The 22,349-nt window shown below is 45.4% G+C and overlaps 1 protein-coding gene across 10 annotated transcripts in view; it reads left to right on the top strand.

Annotated features, from left to right (window-relative positions):
- Window positions 1-22,349, top strand: part of PACS2 (phosphofurin acidic cluster sorting protein 2) — a 76,413-nt gene that overhangs the window by 31,215 nt on the left and 22,849 nt on the right. For 2 of the 10 annotated variants that reach the window (XM_035537184.2, XM_035537192.2), the window contains exons 4-17: window positions 529-654; window positions 2,970-3,132; window positions 4,172-4,245; window positions 5,012-5,092; window positions 7,333-7,392; window positions 8,571-8,728; window positions 10,319-10,409; window positions 11,725-11,802; window positions 12,421-12,542; window positions 13,262-13,397; window positions 14,130-14,234; window positions 15,747-15,853; window positions 16,591-16,745; window positions 20,144-20,254. In XM_035537184.2, the coding sequence (XP_035393077.1) occupies window positions 529-654; window positions 2,970-3,132; window positions 4,172-4,245; window positions 5,012-5,092; window positions 7,333-7,392; window positions 8,571-8,728; window positions 10,319-10,409; window positions 11,725-11,802; window positions 12,421-12,542; window positions 13,262-13,397; window positions 14,130-14,234; window positions 15,747-15,853; window positions 16,591-16,745; window positions 20,144-20,254 (1,567 nt within the window). The remainder of the gene's footprint in view (window positions 1-528; window positions 655-2,969; window positions 3,133-4,171; window positions 4,246-5,011; window positions 5,093-7,332; window positions 7,393-8,570; window positions 8,729-10,318; window positions 10,410-11,724; window positions 11,803-12,420; window positions 12,543-13,261; window positions 13,398-14,129; window positions 14,235-15,746; window positions 15,854-16,590; window positions 16,746-20,143; window positions 20,255-22,349) is intronic. The other 8 variants (XM_035537193.2, XM_035537189.2, XM_035537190.2 and 5 more) reach the window with 8 other exon arrangements.

Here is a 22,349-nt window from a genome sequence, read left to right as displayed (position 1 = left end):
CCGTTAGGATCCCTGCCATGAGGTTCTCCTTCCTGCAGGCCCATGCAGCCCAACCCACTTCTTGGAGGCTGCTCATTGCTTTGGAACCAGACTCGGTCTCAGCCCTTACAAACAGAACAGCTCCTCTGCACCCCTGGGCTTGAACTGTTCCTGCAGGTGCAGGGTTCCCTGCGCTCTCCCCCTGCCTCTTTGTCACTCGGGTGGCCTTTGGGCTCTGGCAGAGCTTTGCCAAGGCTGTGTTTTTGAGGTGAGAGGTGGCTTCGCTGCTCCCTCAGGGTGGATCAGGACTGGATGAAGGGAGAGAGAAGTGCTTGGCTGGGGAAATGAAAGTCCAGAGCTGAGAGGTTCTGTCAGAGATGGCGGCCTCTTTGGGATAATGGAGGGTTGTACACTGAGGTTTAGTTCGTGTAGGCACTTCTAAAAGCCCTGGGGTTAATCCCTAGGAATGGAATTGAGCCGTGAACCAGGCAGCTTGGGAGATAACGTTAAGGGATGTAATAACCTTTTGTATTGTGTTTCCAACCTCAGTACCCTCACTTCTTGAAGAGAGAAGGCAACAAGCTTCAGATCATGCTGCAGCGGCGGAAGCGGTACAAGAACCGAACGATTTTGGGCTACAAGACTCTGGCTGTTGGGTCTATCAACATGGCTGAGGTAAGCAGCGTTTGTCATGATCCATACTTACAAGGGGGGATATTTTCCCCATTCCCTTCTCTTTAAGCCCCGTGTTGTCACTTTCCTCATTGAGGAGTACCTGGATGGATTTCATATAACTGTCTTAACAACTGCAATTAGTAGTCAGAGAAAAATATTTTTAAAAGATTTTAGTATTGAGCAATAACATTTTGTGTTTTCTAGCTAATATCTTGAGAGCTAGAGGTTTCTTGAGGCTTGCTTGTTAGCTTACAAGGTTTGTGGTATTTTTTAGTCTTGTTTGGTTTTGTTTTGAGTTGGGGGGAGTCCAGATAATTTCACCCAAATGCAATGTGAATCCCCTTTGCATTCAGGACACTTCAGCATGTATTTAAATACTTGTACATTTTCTTTTTTACTGTGTTTTGCAAAAGGAAGGAACAGTAGAAAGTTTAGTTTATTTGGTTGAGTTCAACTAATGATTTGTCTCATGTTCTTAAATGTAAAAATGTTTTGTTGTTTCATATATGCAGAAACAAAACTGTTAGGGTCACTTGTGCAAGTCTTCCAACCTTTAGAAATACTAAGGTTAAAGCAACTGAGGTTTGCTCTGTTTCCCTGCGCTACTGTTTGAGAGTTCAGCATCACATAGTTTTTATCACTTTGCTCGAAACACCCTTTGCAATTCCTGTTTGGTTGTTCTTGGTAATTTAGGTAGAATTACCTGTGCATGAGAGATAAATAATAAAAATTTTCAGACTTACACTTAAAATTAATGCTGGAATCAAGAATGGCTAAATTATTCACTAAAGCTTTCTGAATGGCTTAGTTCCATGCTTCATTTTTTCATGCCCCTTTTAATCTCTGCCATTTGTGTTCACATATTTAGAGATGTGCTTAGCAGAAGCAAATTCAGTTTAACGCCAATATTTTTCATCAGACTACATTCTATCAACACCTTGTTACCATCCAAAATAAGATAATGTTATGCTGTGGTGAGTTATTACTCTATTAAATAATTCGTTATAAAGAACACTCCTTGTGTGTGAGTTAAGCTTCCCTTAGACCTACAGTAAATGTTGAATTCCCCATTTGAATCAGCCAAATTCTAATTTATAGTGTTGTAGCTAACGTTTTTCCTGTACCATGTTTGGTTTGTTTAAGAACTGGAAGTTAAATATTGCTGTAAGGCAGAAAATGTGTGGGCCCATTAATTAGACGCATCAGTGAGCTTCTAAGTGTTGGGCATTTGCTGCTGCGTGTGGCTAATTTTTTTGGTCTTTCTGTAATGTCAGCTGACTGAGGTTAGAAGGTCATAAATTTTTAAAGGTTCACTTTGTTGGGAAATAGTTGCTCTCCAGCTCATCTGGAATATTTCTGAAATTGAAGACTTCAGGTAAACAAATCCTATATCCTCTTTGCAGTTTGTAGTGTAACGACCCCTAGACAGCACTGACTCATTAAAAAAAAAAAAGTTTTTGTAGCAGCTGAAACAAAACAAAGCAATGAAAAGCTATCAGAGGCATGAGTCTGAGCAGAGTTTAAGAGCAGGGGGCATATGTTTCTCATCAGCTCAGGTCATTTTAAAGCCACATGAGGAGCTGACAAGGCAGCCTGGTGTGTGGCAGAAAGCTGAGGTGCAGGCAAGTAGGGATGGGGAAGCAATTTCTGACTCCAGTGGGGCAAGAGGAGAACCTGAGCCTTAAGTTCTGGGCATAGCTCTGTGAACTGTGGGCGGCAAAGGGATGATAACTGCAGAGAAACCCACACTGAGATGTCTCTCTGCCTCCTCCATCATCTTGTTTTTTTTGTGACGCACCTCTTCATTAACCCGGGGTGGCCAGCTCCTCTGAGATTCAGGCGCCAGCTCTCTGGAGCAGCAATTTTTGCTTTAGGGCATTAAAGCACTTTGCTGTGTACCCCACCAAGAATTTTTGCTTTTGCTGGCTCTTCTGTTGGGCTTTAACACAGAAGTAAGTTCCTTAATTAGGTGTTCAGAAGGTTGGTAACTTGATAAGTCAAATCAGTACTGTGTTGTGGAAGCAAATACATAGTAATGAGGTAATCAAGTATCATGCTTCAAGGATGAGCTAATCAGCTGTCACACTCAGAAAAAAATTCCTTTCTTTCCATCACTTGCATTAATAGTCAAGTAAAATCTCAACTAGCATTGCGTATTGCCTGCAAGTGGCTTCTGCAGTTGCAGGGTGTTGGCTTCCTTCTGTACTTGGAAATCTGAAGTAACTCTATTAACATAAATAGCTCTCGTAGTATGCAAATGGTGCAAGTTTAAATACATTTAAATGCAGATTGGTACTGCTTGATTTCTGTCCCAGGTCATGCAGCACCCCACAGAAGGTGGCCAGGTGCTAAGCCTCTTCAGTAACATCAAAGAAGCTGCAGTGAAGGTAGCAGAAATCTGGATCTTCTCCTTGTCAAGTCAGCCAATTGACCATGAAGACAGCACGATGCAGCCCAGCCAGAAAATCAAGTCTACAGGTAAGAGTACAACCACATGCTCTGAGGACTAGTGTCTTCCTAAACTAGCTGCAGTTAAACCCCACCTGGGCTTAGATGCTTCTGGGGACAAATGAGAATTGTTTTGCACAAGTTCTGTACCTGTAACTGATTGCTGCAAAGAAAACCAACTTTGCAAACCTGTTGCTGTGTAAGCAGGGAGTGTGACAGGAGTTGGGGATTGTCAAAGGTTCTTCTGCATATCATACCAGGCTTGAGCCATTCAGCAAGTTAGACGTGTGCTCTTCCAGCATTACTGGCAGGAGTGCTGAGAACCTGTAGCTTCTCACAGGACTAACAGTGTCATATTCAGGAGATGCACATTTAAGCTGCTCTTCCAACTTCTTTTTCCTTTGGGTGCTGTACAACAAATGTCATTAACTTCTGTAAGACCTAGAAAGCTGCCACGTGTTTTCTGTGGGCTCTGGTCTGGTTTAAAGAGAGCAAATCCAAGTGTTGTGCACTGTGTAATAAAGTCACTGGGTTCTTACTTGTGATGATCTTCCACCTTGTTTGTAGTACCAGGCTTCTGCTCACTGCCAGAAGAGGGACCTGTTGAAGATAGTGCATGCAGGTGCTTGTGTGTTGCTGCCTGAGGCCAGGCAGGACACCTGAAGTGTCACGTCAATAGAATTTAGACTCTCCTGTCATGTCTTACTTGCTTCCGTAAGCTAGTTGTGCCCACTTAAGGGGAAAAATGATTTTCCTTGTGGGGAAACCTCTGTACTTGCTGCTGTCTTCCAGGTGGTTCTTCCCAGGGTAAAAGGGGATGGTATTTTAAGGAGTCTTACCTGCGTGCTGGTTTGTCCTTCCTATTACGTATATGTTCCTTGTTTCTCATCTCCAGGAGGTTCCCATCTCACTGGTTCAGGCACAGATAGAAAATAAACTATCAGGCCCCTCGTGTGCCCCCTTTCCTGGTTTATGACTGTTAGTAGGCTTTCTTTGCTCCTGAGTTGAGATTGTCCCCTCACATTAAAGGAGTTTCATGGGATCTCTCCCCTCTTTCCTTCCCTTTCAGACAACTATTCCGAGGAAGAGTACGAGAGCTTCTCTTCTGAGCAGGAGGCCAGTGATGATGCCGTACAGGGCCAGGTACTGTTTAGGGCATGGTTTCTCCCTGTGAGGAGTTCTTTAGAGCATGTACGTTCTCAGCCTGTGCTTGAAGCTGTAAGTCTAATTCTTTAGCTAGACCATGACAGCGTGAGACTGTTACCGAGTGTTCAGCTGCGGTGGCAGAAGGAGAATGGAGATGCACAGGATCCCGTTTCTTCCACCATACTGTGATTTATCTTATGTGTTGATTTGAGCCCCCTTTAAGCACTAAAATATTGGCATTCCTGTGCATTTCTCTGCTTAATGGTCAAGGCATCAGTTGATTGCGTCTGTAATGCTGATTGGATTCCAAGAGCCCAACTAGGCCCCCAGCTGTCATTAAAGGGCCAGTGGGATCTGAGTCAGATGTTAGTCTTTAATGCCTTCTGCAAATTGAGTCCTTACAGAGAACCCCCGAGTGAGATGCATTTGAGTTTGGATCTTACTTGCTTCAGACTCTGGCATCACTTGCATTCCACCTCTTGGAGGGACTGAGAGAGGAACCCACTGCAACGTGGGGCTGAGAGTATCCTTGTTCCTTCAGTGTAGAACTAGGGCTGTTTTGCTTCTCTGTTCTGGTATTCTGGCCCTCTGCAGACCTGGCTCAATTCCTTTTCCCTCTGCCACCATAACCGCAAACAATTAAAGCAAATGCTGAATGCCTGGAAGATAGAGCAGCAGGTTCATAGAGGGAACATTGTTAGCACTTAAATGCTCATGTGTCCCCAAGCCGCAAAGGTAACAAAGGAATCCTCTTTCTGTTCAGGATTTGGATGATGATGAGTACGAGCTGGGGAAGCCCAAGAAGCAGCGGAGATCGATAGTAAGAACGACGTCCATAACCAGGGTCGGTGGAAATTAGTTTTACTAACACTGATGGGGTTTGGCCAGGATTTGCAGTGCATGTGGCTTATGGGAGCAGCAGCACTAGACACGCTGGCCCAGCAGGGAGCCTGGGGGCATGGTCACGGCATGTGAAGAGCTAGCAGAAGCTGTCAGAGCAGGGAGTGGGGCAGTCCGTGGTGTGTGTGTCGTGAGTGTCCTTCAGCTGCAGGATGAGGGAGCTCCAAAAGTCATGTAAGCATGTGAAATTCAGCCTCATAACGAAGCCAGGGCAGAATCTGTGCTCACGTAAGTCCTGAAAGCATAGCTTCAGGTGAAGGGATGCTCTTCTGCTTGTGCTCTGCATGGGAGAGACTTGTGGAAAGGTTTCAAAATGAAGTGAAGTAGCTCAGTCAGGGGCTGGAGCTTGACGATGAACCCGAGGTGGTGCATGTGCTGTTGAGGAAAAGAAGTAGCTGGATATTGAAGGCTTTGATAGGTAGCATGCAGCCATCTGCCCTCTCACAGCAAGCATGTGATTACCTGTAAAACTCCTGTATGGAGCACTGACTTGTGCTGGACTGCACTGTAATACAGCTTTCTGCCTACACAAGTGTTTGTGCATGTCTGTGATGACAATAACTCAAATCACCATAACGGGCCAGGTTTCTTTTTGGACTTAGGAGTAGGTTTGGAGTTCATTTGTACCTTCTGTGAGGCTATTTTTGAAATCTGTGTTTTGAGAAGGTCTGGAATAAACACTGTTTTGACCTCAATCCACAATTAAAGAGATCCTCTATAGACTAGGAGTATGCTAGCTCATATGCTTGATGTCCTTAGTATTGTTTTCAGGCATTAGTGACAGCACAGGGCAAAATACACCCTGTACTTATTAAGGGAGCAACTTCTTCATAATAAGAATGACTTTCTGTCCCCGACCATTGAGCTGGTACTGAATCTCTGGTGTGTAGAGCTGGTGCAAGACCGGGTTACGTTCTGCCAGGAAATTTAACATCAGCCCAGCTCCAAACCCATCAGGGGTCCTGTCTGCCAACTGTCAAAGCATTCAGGCCAGTGAACAGTTCTTGCCATGCCACCTTAGCTACTGCCTTTTGTGTGTGCTCCCTCCACAGACTGCCACGCTGGTCTGCGTGATGGACATTTTTGCTTTACATCCCGAGTCAGAGCACAGCTCAAGCATGAGAGCATGTTGGTCCTGCAAGTGCAGTGGGGACAGTTCTTTGGACAACGTTTGAACCTGGTGAATTTATTTCACCTGAACTTGAGTTGTCTGGAAGGCGGCACAGCTTGCAGGATTTACGTTCAGTGGTAAAGGGCTAAGTTTGGAAGAGTGGGGTGGTGTGAAGTGTCTGAGGCCAGAGTGGTGGGACCAGTGGGACTTACAAGAAAAGCTCACGTGAGATACAGTTGAGCCAGTAGATGAACAACTTGCTGCACCAAAGAGTGGCCTGGCGCTAGCCATTTTCTCCTCCCTTTCCTCCTGACACAGGGATGCCACTTCACATGCCCTGAACCAGCTCTCTTGCCTGTGCCTTTCTGTGCCTTTTCCTTAGAGTGTGTGTGAGGTTGGTCAGCGACAGAGAAGGGCTGGGTAGCTCAAGATAAATCTCAGCTGTTTGGTCCTGCAAGAGAGAAATAGCTCTTGTGTGCAAGTGAGCACAAAGGCAGTGCAGCAGTTGGGTTTGTGTTATTTTAGGCTCGGTGCCTGCTGTTTCCTAGATCTGCTGGTATTGGACTTGGGAAGCATTTTTCTGATAGACAAGTGCAAAGGACAAGCCTCACAACTTTTCTGCAGTGCTACTGGTTGTACAAGCAAGCCTGTCCGGATGAACTGCAACAGGAAGAACAATGCTGTGTTGATAGAAAATACGTCTGTTCTTTGGGTCAGTGGGTAGATGCCTGTGTTCGCTCAGCAGTGTTAAGAATCAGAGAAGTTGACTCTCAAACGCTCACCAGAAATTCGCTGTCCACTGTGTGTCCAACCAAGAGCGGTGTGCCATCCATTGGGGCCAGAAGGCTTATCATAATGCTTAGTGGAGTGGGACTTTGTTGTAATGCAGGAAAGTGTCATAGGTGTGGAAAAGCTGATTTCAACATGTGTATAGCAGAGACTTGGTTTGTGGTGCCAGCAGTTTTTTGACATGAAGCAGCAGCTAGAGCACCCACGTCATGTGTCTGGGCTTCTTACTGGGAGAAAACAGTTCACTGATGCTTTACTTACGTAAAAATGTCTTTGACTTGCAGCAACAAAACTTCAAACAGAAGGTTGTGGCATTGCTGAAGAGGTTTAAAGTGTCTGATGAGGTAAGTAATGCGTGCTGGAAGCCTTCCTGTCTGCATATTGCTCTCTTTACTGCTCGGTGTGCGCCCTGCTGTAGTCATCAGGAACATTGTCCTAGTTCTCTTCACTTTGTTTCCAAGTCTGCAGATGATGTGACCTGTCCTAATGCCCTGGCCTTGCATGGAAGCTCGAGGGCCAACTTTAAAATGCCATCAAATGTTTTCTAGATCAAATTTTATCAAAACCAGATTTTGATAAACACTCGTACCCATTAGTTTCAAAGACAGCTTTGAAATTATCTTTGGCTCTTTCAAAGGCAAGTAGTCTACTATGTATATTGCTTGTGAAGTTAAATTGCTTCCTGTTTGATCATCTTACTAGAACAGCCAGGCAAGACTTGAAAAACTTTGATAGGAAACACAGCTCCACAGGAGAGACAGCTGTCTGGTCAGAGTTAAAAATGAAAGAGATCCAGAACCCAGGAACCTGCGTAACATTGAGCATCTGATAGGAAAACAGTTAACAGCTCGCTTGGCTGTCAGTCTGCGTGCAGATTCTGTGGTTTGTGGGAAAGGGTGAGCAACTCCTCATGCTTCCTGACTCTTCCAAACAGCCCTGTAAGCTCTGCTGTTCTTCCCAAGTTAGCTCAGCAGAGTCAGTGCCCATGTCTGAGGTCTCAGCCTGCTGTTTTTTGGAGATGCCACTCAAAATGCAAGCTCTGAGCTGGGTACAGTGGTGTGCCCCTTCTGTATGTGGGCAGAAACCTTAGGGAAGTTTTGACATGAGATACCTGTTTTCTTCAGGTTTGCATGCAGGTTGTAGCTGATCCTTGTCCAGGTTTCAGACACCTTCTGTGGACATTTTCGTCACATTTCTGCCTGCTTGGGTACCAAATATGAAATTAGGATTTATGATGGCAACTTTTTCAGTGAAACCCAAAACAGATTACTCAATTGGGAGCCCCGCAATTCTGTATTTGTTCTAAGAATACTGGGACTCCATTAGGGGCTTTCTGGAGGCTTTGTTTACAGAATAGGGTTGAGCAGTGAACATACCCCATGGTTAATAACTTGTTCAAAGATAGCTAGTCCAAGAGGTAAGTATTGCTTACACAGGCACTGACAAACTTCACCCCCAAACTTTACGGGCTCTGTTTGACTGCTAGCAGGGTCAGCCATGCCTGCTTTTCTCCTGCACATAGGTTCTGGATTCGGAGCAGGACCCAGCAGAGCATGTCCCAGAGGTGGAGGAGGACTTGGACCTCCTGTATGACACACTGGACATAGAGAACCCCAGTGACAGCGGGCCAGAAATGGAAGATGACGACAGTGTCTTGAGCACTCCAAAGCCAAAGTTAAAGTAAGTGTGGGGTGGCTGATGCTGGGGCAGGCGCTTGCAGAGCAGTCAGTTTGAGGAACTGCTTGGGGCTCAATCTCCTGAGAGCTGAGACTGAAGAGGGACGGTGTGCAGTGTCAGCACAGATTAGATGGTGTTTCTATTCTCACCCCTCCACCCTGTTCCCACCCTCCCTTGACCAGGTGTCAGAGCAGCAGTATATGTTAGGATAACTTGATAATTGCTTGTGAGTTGGGTGTGAGGTGTCTAATTTCCCTTCTTATATTTTTCCTCACTCCCTTTGCAAATATTCTGCCTGCCTGCCACCTGAGCACAGGGGTAGGAACTGCTGACAGGGAGACAGTGGAAATAAACTTCACATAGATGTTCTGAAGAGGTGGTAGAAACAGGCAAGAAATCTGGTGCTATGGCAGAAGAAGGGTTGGAAGCTGCAGAAGCAGTAGTAGTGATAGACAAGGCGGTCTTTCTGGGAAAGCTGATAAGATCCTATGTGGAAAGAAAGTCTTTGCAGGGATTAAGGAAGCAGAACTGCAGGAAACAAAGGAGTTCTTCAGGGCCTAAGGGTGACTGACTGCACCAGAAGTAGATACACCCAAGCCTGTTCTGAGCTAGCTTTCATAGGTGCTGATGTATGGCAGCACAGTGAAGCTGAGCTATGGATCGCTTCTCGTTGGTCCTGGGGAGATGCTTTCTGGCTTCCTCTGTCCAGTTCTTGCATTCATATAATGAAAGGAATGTGATAAATGTTGATGCTTGTAGGCATTATTTCTTTCCTGCAAAAAAAAAAAAAAAAATCAGTTCCTTGAATTGTAATTGAGTCTTGAAGCCTGCTGTGATGATCTGCCTTTTTACATGGAAGCACAATCTGATTGTATGTGCTACCTTATCTTCTTGAGCAAATGTGTAATTGGATCCTAGGGCCGGCAGCCAAGTCCAGATGCAAGCTGGAAATAAAATGCACATGAGCACCAGGAGTCACTTATCCACAGGAGTGGAGAATGGGTGGGGGGCAGTAATTCTCCTTCACTTGCTGTCTTTCAGTCAAGAGCTAGACCTTGTCTGGAATGCCGTGTAGTTCAATCAGCGTTTGCAAAGCTGAAACAAAAGCTGCAGTGTGAAACTCTGCACCTGGTGCTTGGGGTAGTAAAGGCACAACTGCTCGTGTGGGGTGAATGTGCGTCCTGTTCTGCTCTGTGAAAATGCTGGACCCGTGGGCCCATCCCAGATTTTATGGAAGTAAAAACTTCTGTTTGGTGTGTCGCGTGAGAGCATGCAGGCATTCCTTGTAAGCGCTTTATAAATATGATCCGGTGGGTGACAGCTGACACGTTGGAGCCGTTACATGGAGGTCAGTCAGTCAGTGCCAGGGCTAGACAGGACTTCTTGGACTTTCAGGCTTCTCTTGCTGTCCTGGAGACCTTTCCTCCCCTTCCTTTCACTCACAGGATCAAACGTAGCTTGTAAATTTTACTGGAAGTGTAGAGGAGTGGTAAGACACCTTGGGAACAGTCACATTTCTTTGCTGAGAACATAGTGGACTTTCTCTGTTAATTTTCTTAATAAAAACAAACTGTTTTTGCTTTCCTTATTCAGACCTTATTTTGAAGGACTGTCACACTCCAGCTCTCAGACAGAAATTGGTAGCATCCACAGCATCAAGAGCCAGAGAGAGCCATCAAGTCCTGTAAGTCGTCTCAAGAAGGTTATCTGTCTGCGGTTAACGTAGCAGCCTCAAGGTCTTGTCTGTTCGTCTGCATTCCCTTTGAAATTAAAGTGCTCTGACCACACGGTGCTAACCTGTCGCGTTCATCCTTGATACCTGCGCTATCTCTATTTACATGTGTAAATTAAAGCACCCTCTCTGACCTCCTCCAAAGACTTGGATGCAGAGACGTGAATATTCTGCCAAGAAAGAGTGATTTTATTTTTTTATTTTTTTAACAGAAATTAAGTCAACATCTTCAGTTTATGTGTTGAATACTTGCTAATGGTATGAATATCTCCACGTTTTCAATGCACTTGCAGTAGCCAGGATGGGAGATGTTGCCTGCGAGCTTTAGGGATTCCCTGACCCTGCTTGGAGGAAGCTTTACCACACTGATGTCAGGTTGCTTTTCCTGATGGCTGGGAGTGAATGCTGAAGTGAATGCTGCTTACCCTTTTCCATCTCCTGTTGGATGGGAGCACTAGGCACAGCGAATATCAGCCCCAATTCTGGGGGACTTTCTTGCCTCTGTGTACACTGTACGGTGTAAAGTACGTCTCTTAGTGTAGTAATGGATCTGTCTGAGGGTTTTAGGCGTTGAGTATCTAAGACTGAGGGAAGGGGGGGAGCTGGAGCACCTCCTGTTACAGCACTAATGAGCAGCCTTGATGGGAGCGAGTGGGCTCAGGGGCTGAACTTGCCTTGTCTGTGTCCAGGAGCTCCAGAACAGAGCCTCCAGTGGAGGCCTTGCCCCGAGCACCTTCCCTTGGTCTCACAAGCTGTCATATTCGTGAGACACATGTGTTTCTTATCTGTGATCATTGCCTGTGTCATCCCTTGTCTGATCCGGCTCTGTGTTGTCAAGAGCAGTGCCAGGCCTTGGCATCGCTGGGAGGCTGCTGAGTTTGAAGACACCAAGGCTGGTTCTGTGAAGCAGCTGCAGGGCAGTCTGTGCTGGTTAATGCCTAACCGTGTCTGGTACCACAGCTGCAGAACCGCGGCAGGAGGCCTTGCAGGGCCTGGGTCCTTTTGGATTGACACCAGATCTTCTCGTAGGCTTTTGTTACCCAATTTTTAAATGGATCGTTGCATTAAATCTCTGTTAGCAGGATTCAGCTGCTGCCTTGCCATGTCCAACGCTAACATATTCAGTTCTGATGTGAACAGAAGCACTCACGGCTCTGCTGCAGAGCTGTGCAGTATTTAAACTGTGACTTTTGAACAGCCTTATCCAGACAGCATGGGTGAAAAATTGTGCTTCTGTCATACCTTCTAATGGTTTTCTCTTCTCAAGCAGGTAGAAGTGCCTGAAAAGTCAAAGACTCTCGGAACCAAACATCCAGGCGACAGTATTTCTGACACTGTATCTTTTGTAAGTTGAAAACTCACTTGTTAACGTTCCTCCTGGCAGTTTGGTTGTCAACTGTGAGCTGCGTTCTGTGGCACGTGTCTACCTGTTCATATAGCAGCATATACAACACAACTGATGTAGACAATGTTAGCTGCAGTGAAGATAATGCTGAGCTCTGCTCCTGACCTCAGTTGTTGGAGGTTCTTGTCTTTCAACCTTTTGAAATTAAAATGCTTTACATGGCCTTCTTTTTAAACAGCCTTTCTCTTGGTTTGAGGAAGGCTGGCCTAAAGTATGCCACTGAGCACGTGTATCATCCTGGAAAGTATTCTTGGGGCTGGTGCATTATGTCAGGCAGAACTACTACTTCCAGCTGAATTGGCAGAAATCAAGCTGGTCCTGGGGGAAAAAAAAAAATCCCAAAGCTCAAGTTGCTCTGCTGAAGGCATGTTGTTTGTACATTTCTCCAATGTATTTCTCTCTCAACAAGACAGTATTGACTTGTCCCCTTTGGCCATGAGTAGCATGTCTGGAAGGGACAGGCTGCATGTAGCCCAGCCAGGTGTCCCTCCTGCTAGCCCTTGTGGTAGTCACAGAGAGGGAATGGTTTGTTCCTGACTTGGTTCTGTCTGTTTGCAGGAGTCCAGCCAACAAGCTGAGGTTCAAGAAGCTGAGCTTCCCACACCAGATGTGTTTGTTGAGAAGCTCCCACCCAGCGGGAAGATCACCAAGACAGAGTCCCTCATTATCCCATCCACCAGGTAGAGCAGCGATACAGCATTGCACCTGCTGCAGGGCTGCTTGGGAGGACGTGGACAGCCTGCTAGAGTTTGTTCAGTATGGCCTTTAGGCATTGACCGCAAGGAGCCTATCCTTGTGTTCATGCACTTGAGAGGTGGGCCTTGGGCACTTGATAAATGAGTACCAAGAACCGTGAAAAGGAATATTGCCCTGATGTTGCTCAGGGATGTTTACTCTGGGGCTGCATGCTCAAAGATACTGTTGTTAAGTCAGCTGATGCAGATTTTGACCATAAAGATGGTTGTTAAGTCTAAGTTCCCTAATAAGGAAGGACTTCAACAACCACACCATATAGTTTCTTTGGTTATTTGCGAGCAAATAGAGGCTCTTTTGAAGAGGTATTTCTGTGCTGCTTTTGGGGGCGTTTATGCAGTTTGTGTGGCTGGTTCTTGTTACACTGGAGCGGTGATTAGTGTGGTGGTGTGTGTCTTGGTGTGGAAGTCTGCCTGTGACTCTGAGAACACGATGACAACATTCTGTATAGCTGAACCATGTGCTTTATAGCTTCTGAACTGTCAGAAGCAGAATTAACAGGTCTCAGGCTAGCTCAGATTTACGTGTGTGAATCTCCAGTGCCTAGGGTCGCATTGCTGAGGTTGCCAGATGGAGTTGATCTAGGAGTTTGGGGATTAATTTTGCTCAGATATGAGCCAGGTCTAGAATGAAAGCACCTCTCTAGCAGGTCTGAAGGGAAGCAGACGGGACGCCGGGGAAGAAGCACGTCTCTGAAGGAGAGGCAGCCAGTGAGGCCACAGAACGAGAGAGCGAACAGTCTGGATAATGAACGATCTCCAGACACCCGGCACCACTTACAGGTGTGAAAAATATTTCTCTGTCTCCAGTCAGTCATGGCTTTTGTGTTCTCCATCTGTCTCCTGTGGTCCCTTTCCTTCTGGCCCAAGTGCTGTCCCTGCTGGAAAGGAACAGGACCTCGCAGCTCCAGGAAGGAGGAAATTTGCTTCTTGGCTGATAATTGTACCTTCCATGCTGTCTGCTGGGCTTTGTCAGCTTGTTGCCAGCCATAAATTGAAAACACTGGAACAGACTGTTGTGATGAGGAACAAATAGGGATGTCTTGAGGAATTACTTCTTTGAAATAAGGGAAATTACTCATTTGAAATAAGGGAAGTTGCAAAAGGGGACTGATTTATGCAAAATGTCTCTGTGCCATGCTCTTGTTAACTGCAGGACTCAGTTAGTTCCCTCCTTGACAGAGATAGTTGCTGGTTTCTGTAAACCCAGAATTCTTTGAGCTACTGTTAGTTGGTATAAAGTGACTTAAGAAAAATGCACTATGGAAGGAGTGATGGCTGACAAAACCTAGGTGGCTGATAAAGGAGCCTGCGGAATATTGCAGTGCTAAAGAAGCTGACCAATGTCACTGCCAGCAATCTGTGTGTCCACTAGCATGTGTCGCTGATGGAGTGACCAAGAACTGGCCAGCCCATGCAGAGCCACCTCTCTCAAACTGCAGGAGCTGGAGCTGCTGGTGTGAGGATTAAAGCTGATATCTTCTGTTGCTCTGTTCTCTGTGTCTTCATTTCCAGATCCCCAGGAAAACGGTGTATGACCAACTAAATCACATCCTGGTTTCTGACGACCAGCTGCCAGAAAACATTATTCTTGTCAATACTTCTGATTGGCAAGGCCAGGTAAATGCAGGAGACATTATCTGAAGCGCTGTTCTTCCTTGGGAATTGACCTTTACCACTAGCCAAGTAGGTTCTGCTGCTTGATTGAAGAGCAGTGGTGGTGGTTCATGGGGGTGGCAGCATATTGAAGGTTCATTGCCTACAGATAGAGAGTTTCACCAAGAGGTGCTATGGATTTTGTAAAGCTTTGTCAGCTCAATCCTTTCCCAAAGATTTCCTCTGTTCTCTGAAAGGCCATTTCTTCTGGTTAGCAGCACAACAGGTATGGCTAGAACCTTGCACTCTAGAGCTTGCTTCTCCTCTATGGTAGGTAGGGATAAAGCAAGCAGAGAGGACACATCTGTGGTTTGGACTGATATTGCTGGGCACTGGTGATGTCCACAGGAGAAAATACTTCAGCTCATCACTATTGCCTTGCACGTATTTCTGTGATTCTTGTCTGCGGACGTGTTAACGCATTTTCTTAGTGTGTGATACTTGTGATAAGGAGAACTCTGAGCACTGCTCTCTTGTACTGGCAATGTGGGGCCATTTGCTATGGGTTTGGGTGGGGGGTCAGGAGAAATTTTGCTCCTTTCTGAACCTCAGTCAGAGACAGCAATAAAATATATAGAGAAGAGGCACATTAATGAGTAATGGTTGACTGTGGGCTGTAGAACTTGTGCCAGGTTTGTGGAGTTAGGTTGGCTGATCTTGCTCTCTGCTTCTAGTAGAACTGGGGTCTCAGTGTCTGAGAAATCAAAAATACCAGTTGAGTTACTGATTCCAAGTCACTCTAAACACAGAAGAGGGAGAAATGCCATCTAGAGATGGGGAGAAAGCTGTGCAGATTTCTTCTAGCAGTGTATACAGCATCAGATGAGATGATGATGGCATTGGCTAGGGTGTGCGGATTAGTGGTGCAGAATTTGAAAGCATGAGATAACTGCAGACATTTGTCAATGTTTTATCCGTATGTACTTCAGGTGTATGTTAACTTTTTTCCCTTTGAGCTGCATGGAGGGGGAGAGGTCCAACACAAGGAATGTGTGTTGGTAGCACTATTTTTTGTCATTGTTTTGGTATTCGAGGGTAGGCAAAATATTAGAATATTGTGTTTGTCAAGTGCTTTTAAATCAGAGAGCACTGCATGTGCAGTTCTGCAGGCAGGTAAGTAGAGAGCATCTTCTCTTACCCAGGGCTGTCTGCTAGGCAAACAGCCTTCTGCTGCTGCCCTGCTCCCTGCGGCCATGAGAACTGCTGGTCTAGAGTCATCATTGCCAGAAATGCCATGTTTTGGATGTAGTGTTTGTGTTTGTCAAGCAGTGGTTCCATCTTTGTAGAGGAAAAGCTTTTCTTTGGCTGATGCGCAAGGAAAAGGTGTCTGGGAAACAGCTGCATCGCCTACACATTGGACATGGGGAGAGTGCCCACACTTTGCTGTGACAATACATAGGAGGCTGGGGGGAGATGAGATTTTCATGTGGCAAACTGTAGCAAAAAGGACTTTAACGTGTTCTGTTCTCTCCTCAGTACCTATCAGACGTCTTACAAAAGCATACCTTGCCAGTGGTCTGCACGTGCTCCTCAGCTGATATTCAGGCAGCTTTCAGTACTATTGTCTCCAGGATACAGCGATAGTAAGTGACCGCTTTGCTTGTTTCGGTTGGTGAGCCTCCCACAGAAAGGAGGGCTGGCAGTCCTCAGCTCTAAAAGCCTCTCAGCTCCTGTGCCCCAGTGCTCGGGGAGTTTTCCATCCAACAGTGGGGGAATACTTCTCCCCAGTTTAGTCTCCTGAAGTCCGAGTTGTGTGGTTCTTCAGTACTTGCCAGCCCTGCAAAGTTGTTGCTGTTCTGCCACGTGTGTGAGGGCACAAGTCTCTCTTCATTGACAGCACTGATTTTAAGAGATTGTACTTCAGAGGCTGCCTCCTGTGTCAGATCTAATAACCAGTAAAACGTGTGAAGATAATAGGTTTTAAAACAATTTTTCTTTTTTTTTTTCTTCCCTTAAATTAATTCCCAGATAAGGTCCTCAATTCCTTGAGGCATTTCCCAGCTATGTATTGAGGGCTATAGGTATGTTCCAACACAGCTGTTAGTTGCAATAGGTACATCCGAACATAGATTGTTGAGTACAACCCTTTATAAACTATCAAAATTTGTGAAAAAAAAGCAAGAAGACCAATTAAGAAAGTACTGAACAATGTTGCATTCTATTAACAATGTTTTAAGCTGCTGATAATCATTGCGATATTGCCTTGTGTGTTGAACGAGCTCTCTTCTGCCTTGGTTGTTATTAACCCATTTTTTTGACTTGTTCTGAAATAGTTGGTTGGAAGCACAATTATGAACATGTTCCCTCTTTTTCTGTCTAGCTGTAACTGCAATTCTCAGCCTCCAAACCCCATTAAAATTGCAGTGGCCGGAGCCCAGAATTACCTCAGTGCTGTATTGAGGCTCTTTGTAGAGCAGCTGTCTCACAAAACCCCAGACTGGCTCGGCTACATGAGATTTTTGATCATCCCTCTAGGTAAATAAGGAACAATTTTTCTTCATAGAAAGATGAATGGGTTAAATGTGATGTGTTCCCTTAGCAGTAGCCCTCATGAAAGCTTTGGCCAGGTATATGGTTATTAAATGAGGCAAATCTCATAGTGTTGCTTAATGCTTGCACTGCTCTTGTGTGAGTGAATTTCATCTTTATTCTTGATGTCAAAGTCTGCTTGTAAACCTTTTGCCTAATGTAAGGCGTTGAGTCCTTTCTCCCATAGGGGCAGGCTCATATATACCTTATTATCATGGTACAGTGAATGCACAGAATAATGTTCTAGAAGCTCTTGCCCTGGCTGAAATCTTTAATTCATTGGGCGCTGTGTTTCCCAAAGCAATAACTGTTCAGGCCTTTCTGAGGCTGACACAGAAAATGTTTATTATGTAGGGGGGTAGAGATGAAAAATGTTAAAAGGCTCTGAAACTGCTGAGAGTTTAAATTATTCAAATTACATGTATCTTTTGACCTTTCCTTCACGTGCTCTTCTCCTCGGGTTCTTTCCTCAGTTTTCCAGCACCTTATCTCTGCCCTTCTAACAGCTCAGCAAGCCTGCCTGGCTGGGAAGTAACCCAGCTTGGATCTCTTGTGTCCAGGGAAGTGGTGTGCGCTGATAACAACATCAGGGGTCTCGTCACCGTCAAAAATGTGAGGAATGCTGGAGCAGAGAGGCCTGGGCAGCCAGGCAGTCATTGGTGCTTGTGGGCAGGGGCATCTGGGCAATGTTGGTGCCATAAGTGTGTGATGCCAGAAGTTGCTCTAGTCCGAGGCTTGGCTTCAGTGAGTGTGAACAGGGCACTTAAGTGACACAGGCAGCAGTAACCTTGAAAAGTGATTTTTCCAGTCTTCTAGGCTTGGGACCAGCTGATGGCATTTGCTGTAGGAGTCAGAAGCTGCTGCCCAGCACCCTGAGCAGTGGATATAAGGCTGTTGATAGGGTGGTGAGATTTGCAGAAGTCAAGTGAAAAAGACGGGAGCCCTGGATCCTTCTGTAAGGAAGGCATTTAGTTTCCAAAGTGGTTGGCAGAAATAGGAGACAGAACCTTTTAGGGGATAGAAACACAAGAAAGAAAGATTTCTGCAGGCTTCAATTTGCTTTGAATGAGAGAGAGTCTGTGTGGCTGAGGATTTTGGTCCTCGAGTGCTGCCTGTCTCTTAGCCTTCAAAAGAGAGTTTTCTGTCCTTCAGTCTTTAATGGTCTGAAAATACCATCTTTTTGAAAGTAATACACAAGATTTAGCTAGTGTTTTGGGGATTTGTTGTGTTTATTTTTTTAACCTTAAAACTTTGGTAATTTAAAAAAGAATAAAGCACTTTAAATTGATAATGGAACTGTGAATGTTTCTTGAATGTGCTTTAAATATAGAAACTTCTCTTCTGTCAGGGCCTTTCCCATAGAAGTCTGCAGTATTTCCTGATTGGACCAAGTGCTTATTTCTGGCCAGCTTTCTGGCACTTCATTAAAGTGATTGAGGAGCAACGTCTCTTTCCTGACAATTGAAAAAGCACCAAAGACAAGATGGTGACCATGCCATAAAAGTCTTAAAGGAAAAGATTTCTGCTGTTAGCAGCACCTTCAAAGTAGGAGTGGTGGAGTCTTTTCTAAGGTGGTTTTACCTTCAACTGCATGCTGCAGGGACAGAAGAGCCAACCTGCAGTGGTTTGTTGACACTGAGAAACGCTTCTTGTCTGTAAATGTCTGTACTGGGAGATTCAGTCCTGCTTCATGCTTCCAGTTCTGTGTCTGAAAGACTCCTTTAATGCCAAACAAGTGAAGAGACGGTTGAAAAGACGCAAGTAAGAGAAGGAAAAAAAAAAAGTTGGGATTATTTTGGCCGTAGTTTTTTAAAAACGTTTCATTTAGCTCCCAGGGATAGAACTTGGGATCTTTTGTTTAGTACTCGTTTCCAGCTGCATCTGCCATGCATATGTGATATGTTTTTCCAACATGTGGGGAAGCTGTCACTTCTCCAGCGTGTGATGCTGAGCTGCTCCACGTGCACTGCTAAAAACTCCACAGGAAAAGAAATTACAACTCTCAAAGTAGCCATTATCGGCAGGCTCCAGGGAAGAGCTTAGGCCTCGGTTTTTAATGACTCTGAGGGGAACTCAGAGACCTTCTGCTTAAACGTGTTGTGGAAGTCTGAAAATTAGCACTGGTTTGGAGGGTGAGAAGCAGTGGGTTTTTCCACAGTGAGCTTTAGGTGTGGATGGTGAGCATATTTAAGCAGTCAGGGGTGTTTTGGGCTGGAGCTGTCAGGTTAGCAATTACCAGCCAGTGACGCAGCTGTTGTGGTCTCTGGAAGTGAGGCTTGATGTGAGAATTCAGCATGAAAGAAGGATAAAAATAGGCTGATGAGGAGAAGCTCTGAGGCCTGTACAAAGTGTGAATGTACAAGGCCCATGCTGAGCACGGAAGGAGCAAAGACTGAAACGTGGTGGCTGGGCAGTGCGGTCCTGGCACACCTCCACTCCTCTGTTGGTAGACTGGAGAAGTAGTTGTAAGAGCAGGTTGTCTGAGTTGGGGACACGTCACCTAAAATGAAAGTGGCAAATGTTTTGAACTCTCCCAGGGCAGAGGCGGTCACTTCAATGCTTTCCTTCTCCTGCTCGGTGCAGGTGTGAAGGCAGGTCTCCATCCAGGGCTGCAAGCTGGAGGCAGGACACAAACTTGGTGAAATTAGGTCTTTTTCCATGCTCTTAAAGGAGCATGAGGCTTAGCTAGGGCAAGCAGGGACCTGATGCATGTGCCAACATTCACTGGGGACTTGTAATCCTTGGGCTCTGACTTCTGTCTTTAATTACAGCTTATATATGGCATTTATGGCCATTTTACTTCTCCTCCTATTAAACGAGGCTCCCTGGGTGGTTTTCCCTGGTTGCAGGTGATTTCCTCTCCTCTATTGCAAAAGAGCAATGGTGTGCAAATGGTGTTTGGAGGAAGGATCTGTCTCCTATGGCCACGGTGCCCACATGCAGCCTGCGGGCAGGAAGGGCTGCGGGGCCAGCCACTTGCAAAACTGAGTGACCGAGACGGAGAACCACAGGGCCTCCGTGTCTTCCAAATCATTTGTTTCCTCAGCAGTTTCGCAGTCCTGTTTTCCTTTGCTTTTTAAAGTTTAATTTGGCGGGAGGGAGAGGGGAGAAGGGAAGGTGTCACTGAAAGTGGTACTGAAGCAGTTTCTCTGCTGGGAAGTCTATTTGCATGCTTTTGCAGAGATAAGCTGGACTAAATTTTGTTGTTATAGTTGAAGAAACTTATTTCTGGGATGTCTAGTATAGTTTGATTTTGGATTTTAATTCCTTGCAGACAAAAAAAAAAATCATACCTGCGTTCAGTGCTGGGAGGAACAACTGTCATGTTTTCCTTTCTTTCTTAGGATCTCATCCAGTGGCCAAGTATCTGGGGTCTGTAGATTATAGATACAACAACTTCTTCCAAGATCTAGCCTGGAGAGATCTGTTCAACAAACTTGAAGCACAGACCACTGGTAAGACCGTGAGTCTGTGTCTGGCCTGTGTGGGATAAAAGGCTTGAATAAGTAATTTTAGTAAAGGTCAAGTAAATATAAGAGGAAGCAGACAAATGTTTTTGTTTCTCTTTTTTCCTAACTCCACCACATTCCCTTTTCAGATGCTGACCTTTGTATGTCCTCCGCTTGGTGGTTTGCAAACAGCTGTTGGCTCCAGGACACTAGCTGCCTCTGAGTCACTCTGTTTTTACCTAGCTTGCAGCTTTGTTCTTTGGTGAGGAGGTCTCACAAACCACCACGTTCAGTACATTGCTTTCTGTGGCCCCTCAGAAACCGTCCAGCCCAAAAGATTCCGAAAACTGTAAACTTTGGGAAGATTAACTTCTGTTAGTTGCACGGGAGAATGACCTTGGCATTTCTGAAATCCGCTGGCAGGATCTTTCTCATTAAAAAAGAATTTTGTTCTTCACCAGTGTTTGTAACATGTGAGAGCTGCCCTAGGTCAGATCAACAAGTTCCTGTTCTGATCTGAATCTGTTCTAGGCCAGGATAAAGCCTTACTGTTTGTTAAAGTACTGATTTGCTTAAAACATTAATGCTTACAGTTTTTCCATCCGTTCCTTTGAGAATGGAGAGAAACAGGAGAATGGAGGGTTTTCATCCTTCATTTAGGGCTATGTGAAGGGTTGACACGTGAATGAGGAGTGATCCTCTCATGATGGCATATCCCCTGTGGGAATTTCACTAGGAGGAAAATGCATCAGGGCCTTTGGAACACTTGCAAGGGTGGAAGGGTTGCAGTGTGGCCCTCCTGTTGGAATTGTAGAGGGTGCCTGAGGCTCCTTAGGGAACAGATGCTCATGGAAGTCCTCTAGCTGTGAGAGGAGGAAAGAGAGCATCTTTGCAAGGGATTGTTCAGAGCATTTTCCGGCAGAGGGGAACTTAGGACAAGGCCCTGGGCAGCCTGTTCTGGAGGTAAAGTTAGCCCTGCTTGGAGCAGGGGGCTGAACTAGAGATCTCCTCGTGTGACACCCAAACATTTTTCCTTGATTATGAGCTCATGGAAGAAGAGATGTACAGAACAGTTTTCTTCTAATTCCTTAAAAATGGAGGCAAATGTCCGTACAGATTTGACTCTTGTATCTACCTTTTAGGGATACTTCATTAACTGTAGAGATCCAGCTCAAGAGCCTTGTCTGTTCTTTGTAGATTGTTTGCTGCAGCCCTTGTTTACTTGCCTGCATGCTATGAGGAAAATGCATCATCATTTTCGTGCCACCCAGACCTTGTAGATTCTCCATATTCATATATAGAGATGAATATAGGATATATATATATAGAATATATATATATAGATATAGAACCGCATGGAAACCCTGTGATGGCATAAGACAATCTGGCAAACAATGATAGCTTTTCACTCTTCCCTGGTGAAGAAATTGTAAGAAACTCTGGGTGAAAATGCTCATTAAGTTATGGAAGTGTGCCCGGTGAAGGTAACTTGCGTTCCCTTGATTTCACAGTCGAGATTCTTTTCCTGAAACAAAAGGAAATGGAAGGCATTTAGGAAATGCCTTCCTGTCAGCTGGAATCAAATGCACTCTCACGGACCTTGGGCACGCTTGCTGCTACACAAATGATCTTTGTGCTCTTCCATCCTTGCGTGCCTCTCAGTCTTTGCAATGGGCTCAGCAAGGCCATGAGTTCAGTAGGAAATCAGGTAACGCAAACGCTGGCGTGAGCACAGTAACTACCCAAAGCCCTGGGAGAGGTAACTAGGCACTTTCTTCAGCAGATATACAGTCTGGATGGAGAAAAGTCTAAGCAGGTGCACATTTTCAAATAAAAGTATTTTAACAAGTTTCACCATAATACTTGAATAAATAGTGCTGTGCCAGAGGCCTGTGTATCTAGTGTGCCTTCCTATTGTTTTTACTTTTGTACTCCTGGAGGTTGTTTGCTTTTGCTTAGACACCTTTACAGTCAGCTTCCTTTGGAAGGTGCAGTTCTGATGAAGCTGGCTGGGTACCATCAACTGCTTGGCTGAGCACCATCAGCTGCTCGGCTGAACAAATGGAGGGCAGTGCTGGTGATGGTCTCAGAAGTCACTTTG

Source organism: Cygnus atratus, chromosome 8, assembly GCF_013377495.2.
Source record: "Cygnus atratus isolate AKBS03 ecotype Queensland, Australia chromosome 8, CAtr_DNAZoo_HiC_assembly, whole genome shotgun sequence".
NCBI classification, from domain to species: domain Eukaryota; kingdom Metazoa; phylum Chordata; class Aves; order Anseriformes; family Anatidae; genus Cygnus; species Cygnus atratus.
Note: the sequence above shows the minus strand (reverse complement) of the source record. Positions and strands in the feature narration are given on the sequence as shown.